At 41.0% G+C, this 7943-nt stretch overlaps 1 protein-coding gene across 1 annotated transcript; it reads right to left on the reverse strand.

Annotated features, from left to right (window-relative positions):
* Positions 1–3780: 3780 nt before the first annotated feature.
* Positions 3781–5688, reverse strand: LOC144703817 (alkane hydroxylase MAH1-like). The gene has a single exon (XM_078576086.1). The coding sequence runs from the start codon at positions 5504–5506 to the stop codon at positions 3950–3952; it is 1557 nt and encodes a 518-aa protein (XP_078432212.1). The 5' UTR covers positions 5507–5688; the 3' UTR covers positions 3781–3949.
* Between the last annotated feature and the right edge of the window lie 2255 nt (positions 5689–7943).

Genomic DNA, 7943 nt, shown 5'->3' on the forward strand with positions numbered 1-7943 from the left:
CTGCCTTGGCGAGTCTAGCGAAGCGGAGCTCCGTTCCTTCCTCAACTTTGTTGGCCGAGTTTAGGGAAGGCCCTTAGCGAAGCGGTAGAGCTTGTCCACCTCAGACATGTCGGTGATCCTCCTGATTATGGACACAAACTGGCCCACATATTCTCTTGGATTACCCATCATCCTGAGGTTTTCAAGTTCTCCCCTCGCAATCCACATCGTGTTGTGCGGCATCAAGTTTTCCTCTATCTCCCGCACAAAGTCTTCGTACGTGGGAGGTGGACAATTTCCACACTCCTCTCGCTGACGCCACCACAACTTCGCCTCATCTGTGAGGAAGTAGCTGGCACGCAGCATTTTCTTGTCGTCTAAGAGTTCTCTGTCACCAAAATACCGGTCGCAGTCGTATAGGAAATCCGCCACTACATCCTCCCTGTGGGACCCGTCAAACCGCGGTGGAGGGAGTGTGTGCTTTTCTCCGTCATCACCGCTGGGATGGCTGCTGGGGCCTTCTTCCAGCTTTTCACCTTAAGTTTTAGGGTCAGGACCATCTTGGTCAGCTGGCAGATCGTGTCCTCGTGTTGTCTCACAGTTTCTTCGAGGACCTCGTGCCTCTGGTGGGTCTCTACCCGCAAGTCTTTCACATCCGACTTTACCTCGTCATGGTTCTTGTCAACTTGGGTCTTGAAACCCAACATGTTCTTGTGCAGCAGGCGGGAGTTGAGCCTCTGCTCTTTCTCCTTATGTCGTCTCTCTTCACGTAACTATGCGCGAAACGACTCCATCTCCTCAACCGGAGTTAGAAGCACAAGGGGAGGTGATCCAACCCGGCTCTGATATCAGTATGTTGGTTCTTAAATAATGAAATCTTAAGGAATTATGACATTAACTGAATTATGACCATCTGACTAGAATTGTTAGAAGGCCCAAAGTGAATTACACACAGGCCATAATTCTTCAAGCGGATATCATTCTTCTTTCTTACCATGACTACTAACCTCCTGGTGCAATATAAATGGTGATGGTCAATGTTTTTCTAGATGGTGGAGGATATTAACATGGCGAGAATCACATGGGCACATCTAGAGGCTCCATATTTTGTGAATGTCACCATGTCTTGCTTTAGTAATGGAGAAATATCTTTTGTGTGAATCTCGCCATCTAGAGACATATGTTATTCTTCGACAACTGATTTGATGATCAGGTTTTAGGGTGATGTTACATCCTTCTTTATATCCTTTACTATGCCGAGCAGTTAAGATTCACCTCAACCTTGGCCCTAGAATCCAACACCAAGTCCACCAACCTTTTTTTGAGTAAAAGTGGGAGACCTTAAACCTGAAGCTTAAAAATATTAAAAACATACCCTTCATTCATTGATATACCTTTCAATTGCCAAAATTTGTGTAATTGTGTCACTTCCACTAGTATTCAAATATAGAAATGAATAGCCACTTTGAGATTGATGTAAATAATGTTTGGCATTTTCCCTATATTTGATATGTGAATGCACTGACTCTCTCATTTATATGTTAATAATTTGTTATAGTTAGACCAAAAATCATTTTCAAAGACCAAATTTATGCAGTCTGTGCATTGATACATCAACTTCGTAGTGATTCTTTCTTTTTTTACACTAAAATACTAGTGTCACTGACACTGTTACACGTATATTGGCAATCGAAAGGTTTATTGATCAATGGAATGGTATCCTATTGGGTTAAATATAATATACATTTACCAACTAATTCACCTAAATGATTTGCTATTTCTCTATATATTATATCTAAATTTGAGAAAAGTAATATATTTATTATTGATGTCATGTCAACCAGTAAATCGATATTAACATAATGCCATCAAACATTTATGATACTTCCTGAAAATTCAAAGACACCATGATATATCCAACTAAATCCTACCTTTATACATAGTTATGTTTAAACGTGATGTGCAAAAATAAAATTTACTGATAATTGTTTTATTGGTTTTATGGCCATTTATTGAGTGACATTATTAAGTTCAATTATTTCAACAAAAGAATGTCCTAATAAATATAACTAAGAATAAATACAACAAAATAATTGGTGACTTACAATTTCAAGAAAATATAACTATTTTGATATATCGAACGTAAAACTGATTATGAATGTCTAATGAGGTACTAACTATATAATAGGTATAACAGGCAAGATAGAAATTTGAGATTTTTAAATAATCATGAATGTAAAATAATTACAATAGTATTTCAGGATTAATATTAATTTCGTAAATTATTACTAGAAAAACCTGAATTTATAATTTTCTACTGAATACTGCTTCTTTTGAAATATTGTATGATTTATTGATAACAATGTATTCAGGTAATTATTCTTGTAAATTGATACAGTTATGGAGACAATTTAGGTAGATTGGTGAGTTTTTTAGATCATTATCGTAAATATTTAAGTTTTAAAGTAAAATAGCGGATATGCTGTTATTAAAAATGTTCGGTAGAATCCTACGAACGAATATAACTAGGGGGGATGGTTTATGTGGGGATATTCGGGCCATTTTGTGTGGCCAGTTTCCCTTATATCAACTCATCAATTGAAGACAGTGGATGGAGAATGTCATTGATGCTTTATTTATACTCGAAATGATGACTGTGTGAACCTACATTATATAGTTTATATTAAAAGAAGGATTACGAGGCTAATTTCACAGATTACATTTTGGCCGTCGAAGAGGAGAGAGGAGGCAGTTCAAAGAAAAAAGACAAAAACAGCATGCTTCATCATATCAATCCTGTGTCAATAGATGATAGGATGAGATGCAGTGAACGACAGCCGTTTGCAAGGAATGTTGATTTGATTTGTGAGTACCGCTCCGTGAAGGATGATGGCACACAATGCCACAATCATAAGTCCACTTTAACTAAAGCGAGTTTAAAATGGCAATTCTAGTTCGCGTGTGATTATTGTATTAAGATACCTTTGGGGTACAATAAACGTCAGAAAGAAGCAAATCGTATCCTCTTCCTTCCTTCTGTTCCGCTTATATATAACATGAAGGTTTAAATTCCCACTGATTAGATTAGGGGTTTCAGATCAATAAAAAATAGAATTACAATATACACCAGTAGATTCTGTCTCCCCAATTTTAATACCAAGTCCGTATAACTTTCTCCCACAGTCCAGGATAGGGGGATCCAAAATTCTGAACTTTGCATTTTACTCGCCTTCTGATATGGTTTGATATCAGTGTTGGTATTCATACGTATAATTATATAATTATATATATATGTATGCTACGAAACTTGTTCTTGTTGTCCCTGGCTAAACTATATGAAGACAATAAATAATTTCTTAAAAGAAACGTAATGTTGTTTTAAATTACCATAATTCCTTGATCATTTCAATTTTTTGATACGAAGTTTATACATATCTTCACAATTATAGTAGAATCCAGAATTTCGTTTTGCGCTGTTTTTTATAAAAAAATCTGCCAACCTTACCCGCAATTCCTAAGTTTGTACTTCCTATCATCCCCTCCAGAAACGATAGAGAGCCTGATGTAAATTGTAAATAACCCAAGTGAGTGTAAGCCAATGAGTGTGAAAAGTATACTTTATTAAATTGGGGAATTGAAGTAAAAATATACTTTATACTTTGTGCATTTGAAGCGTAAAAAATGATCGATATCGCATAATTAAATATCTGGTAATTTAAGTAGCGTATGTCAATGAGTGTGAGAAGGGATAAACTTCGGTAACTTAGATAGGCCATCTTATAGCCCACAGATTATGTATCATTCAACACCGAACCAACGCTGTATTCTTCCCTGTAAAGTCCTCGAGGGAATACAACACAGCATGATTAATTAGCATTATGCGGGACAGGGGCGAAATAGAAAGTAAGACGGCCAGGTCACACTACACAAACGACATCCTCCACGTAGGGATTGCGACGAACAACGTACTCTAGTGTTCGGTCCTCTTCTCGACATTAACCAAAAGGCCATTCTTCATGTGAAGAATAATGGAGAGACTTGGCACGACTCTGTGGCCGGGCACTGTCTTGATGCGAAAGTTGTAGAAGATAGTGGCAGCTATTACCTTCATCTGGGTCATGGCCATTTCCTTGCCGAGGCAGGTCCTCGGTCCAGAGTTGAAGGAGAGAAACTTGTATGAAGGCTCGTGGTTCAGTCTGCCCTTCTCCGATATCCACCTCTCTGGCTTGAACTCGTTGCAGTCTTCTCCCCAGGCGCCTTTCAACCTTCCCATGGCGTACAAATTGATAAGAATCTTCGTCTTTGCTTCAACCTTATGACCGCTTGGGAGTACATCTGCCTGCACTGCCCTTTTGTGTTCCATAGGAACTGGAGGGAACAGTCTAAGCGACTCACATAGAGCAGCCCTCAGGTAAACCGCCGAGCTTACATCTTCGGCAGTGAATACGATAGGCTTATCACGGCGCGACTCAGGAAGGCCTTCCAATATGGTTTCCAGCTCTGCGAGAATCTTCTTCTCGACTTCAGGATGCTGAGACACCACCCACGAAAACCATGAAAGAGCAGTGGCTGTAGTGTCCCTCCCGGCCAACATCAGGTTCAGCGTTGTATCTCGCAGGAACTTTGAATTTATGGGCGTGCCTCCTACGTCGGAGAGTCGATTTATGTACGAAGTTAAGAGATCAGGCGATAATTCTTCTCCCAGTGGCTTATCCTCTGCTACCTTTCCTTCTTGCTTCATCCTTTGCGAAACCTGCTTCAAGATGAAGTCGTCAATGGCCTTCCATGCAAGAGCCATTTTCTTTTCCTCACCAACGCGGAGCCACCTGAGGAGCTTCCACCAGCTCTCCGGCACGCAGTGACGAAAGAACAATACTTCCTCCGCGTCGTCCATGGCTTTGGCGAAGGGTACAGCGGGAAGGCCGGGCGAGAGACAACCCGGATCAACCCCAAATATAAAGTTACATGTTGTGTCGAAAGTTAGACGAAGGAACACGTCGTGAAGATCGACTGCGGTCCCCTTCTCTGCTGTACTCGTGAGAAGAGGGACGAGGCCATTCTCTACCTTGTGACGGCTGGACTGCTCCTGGAAGTGTTTGAACTTGGGCTCAGTGATGAGCATATGCGCTGCCCTGCGCTGACTCTTCCAGGACTCTGAGTCAGCATTGAAGATACCGTCGCCGAGTATGTCAAAGATTTCAAGGAAATCGTCGCCCTTTGGGTAGTTGGCGAAGTTCGTGTTGAAGATGTGATTGACATTCGCTGGGTCGATAGTTGTCAAGAGATTCATCCCAGAGAACCAAGGGCCCTTGAAGAGGAAAGTACAACCGGACTCTGCAAGAGTCTCAGTTACCCAGTCGTAGTATCGATGCAGCTGGGAAAGGAGACCTGGAAGCATACCAAGGATTGGCCAGTTTCTCATAGTGGAAGGTTCTCCCCAGCTGCGGAACAGAAAGAAGAAGATGAAGCAAGCTAGGGAAAGCAGAAGCTCAGGGTATCCCATCGTTAGCTGCATAAGGCTGGACATGGCACCCAAGGGAAGTGAGAAAGACCAAGGAATAGAAGCACCAGATGACGTTACGACCTCCTCTTCTCTCTAGCATAGGAGGATTACACGCAGCTTATAAGGAAGGTGCCCACAGATTGAAGGGTCCTCGTAGTTCCGGTGACCGGTAATCGATGATGACTGGTTTGCTACGTACGTTGACGGTGACTTGGGATAAATCTTTCGCATTACTGCCAACAGATAAGAGAAAAATAAGAAAGTGATTCCCATTTCGAACGTCTTTCAATTCTCTGTTCCCAGTCCTGTGGATTAGAAGAAATATCCGCTCTTCTCGCTACAAAATTAGCTCCGTCGTTCTCTAAACCGTATTTATCTTCCGGATGACTTGTTTACACTTTTACAAAGCATGTCTTTCGGCTTTCATATCGAATGCACAGTGACCAGCACCGTCCGTTGTACCTTGTCCTGTCAATTAGCGGAGTAATTTCAATCGTGAACGGTTATAAAGAGTGCAAACGTGCGGATATAAACCAGTTTGTATATAGAACACCATCGACGATTCTTCATTCATCTGTAACAGAATTCTTTCAGTCGCCACCGATTTCTCTTATCCTCGCCATACCTCTCCATTTCTCCCCATCTCTTTCGCTCTCTATATATCTCTCTCTACACTCTACTTTTGGACACTTTGCCACAGATCTCTATCTTAAACAGGGTATCAATCAAAATTCTGGTCCTGTTGTTTCGTGCAGGAATATCTTTAAAAGATCAAGGTACTTACCGTCAGGCTCTTTTGTATTTGCAGTATGGCCCAGAGTTCCCCTCTCGGTAGGTCGAAGTGGGTGTCTTAATCTAACTCATGTCGCCTTGCTAGGCTTTCGCCTCCAGCGGTGGCGGCATGCGTCAGAAGACGACGAAGTCGAGTATGGGTCGCGCAGAATTGAGCAAGAAAGACACCGTAACGGACCACTAATTCAGGCCGCGATAAGATTCGCTGACTCCATCTGCTAACTTGAAACATACACCACACGGCCAGAAGCCGGTGAAGATAATGTTTTATACACAAAAGTTAAGCTCATGAATAATACTTTATGCGAGTTTAAAATTGAAAGAACAAGCATAAAGAAACTTGAAACATATTCCATTAAAAATTCTTTAAACCTCATGGAAACAAGGATTGATCAATTTGAAGATGCGTCAAAAAGTCACACTCATGGCGGGACCGCACACATGGTATGAAGAGGCCACGTTTTCTGGCTGGCCGGTAGCACAGAGCCACAGAGAGTCCGGGAGACGTAGCTCATTCGTTCTCCGGCAATTAAACGCATCGTCTGTATCTCCATGGCGCTAAAAACAAGGCTGAAAAAATGCTACTGCGATAGGGGTGGACGGGGTCTCGGACACCGACCCTTTCCTAGATTTGTAGTATCATTATTCCTCTCTAGCTTCATCGGCTTCTATTTGTACGTATCTAATTATCTATTCTCGTAAAATGTTCTGCATTTCTCATGCCTACAATGTTCGTATCAGGTAAAATCCATGAATAATACATCACAGAAATATCAAGCGAAACAGGCCATGATCCTTCAGTTTGTAAAGTGGTAGACAACTGTAAATATATGAACATCACTCGGTTACTTTATAACGTTGTCTTTATGATCTACGATGGTAATATTGATTCCTATGCTGTGCCCATGGTTGTACATGAGCGCAGGGCTCACTTCTAGAGCAAAGGTTCGGTCAGAAATAAATTGCAACTGGAAATTGTATATTGGTCATTAAACTCGCAGCATGTTAAATAAATCGACGAGAACAATTATCAACCATTGCTTTCAATCGGGAGCTCTACCACGGTTGTGTCGTGAACCTTTTAGACTGTCCTTCTAAAACATATTATAATTTAACCGTTGTAATAAAGCGATGGTCCTGCTTATCAGTAACATCCCATGGCAGCCAATGGCCACATAATTAAGTGGAATGGAGGAAGAGTGAAAATACGCATAAGAGATTGATGGAAAGGGAGAGAGCCATAGTCGGCGTAAGGGTATATGAACAGGACCCATGTTTAATACTACTACAATGAATACAAAATCAAGGTCATGCTTGAGATAAAAAATCATTTCTCTGATCTGCGAGAAATGATTGATAGAAAACTCCGAACGAACTAACTTCATAGGCTCCGCAAGACCACATCGTAGAGTATCTCATGAAATCATTTGTGGTCATGCTTTTATCTTAATTAGTAAATTTCACTCAAGAGTAATTTGAAGTTACATTGTCTTTCTATAATAACATATACAGGATCATTGATTTACACCGTCTTGGGGAAACTTTATGGGATGGCAAAACTTTGATTATCAAAAGTTCATCTATGCCACTGATGGCCGTTTACTAAGTAGGTATAGTCTCAATCTACTTAATACCACCGAGTGTGCAGGATATTAGAAGGATCTATCAA

Source organism: Wolffia australiana, chromosome 5 (genome assembly GCF_029677425.1).
Source record: "Wolffia australiana isolate 7733 chromosome 5, ASM2967742v1".
NCBI classification, from domain to species: domain Eukaryota; kingdom Viridiplantae; phylum Streptophyta; class Magnoliopsida; order Alismatales; family Araceae; genus Wolffia; species Wolffia australiana.

What these genes read in the sequence shown, in the direction of transcription:
- LOC144703817 (XM_078576086.1), bottom strand. Translation starts at nt 5,506, where the DNA reads ATGTCCAGCCTTATGCAGCTAACGATGGGATACCCTGAGCTTCTGCTT.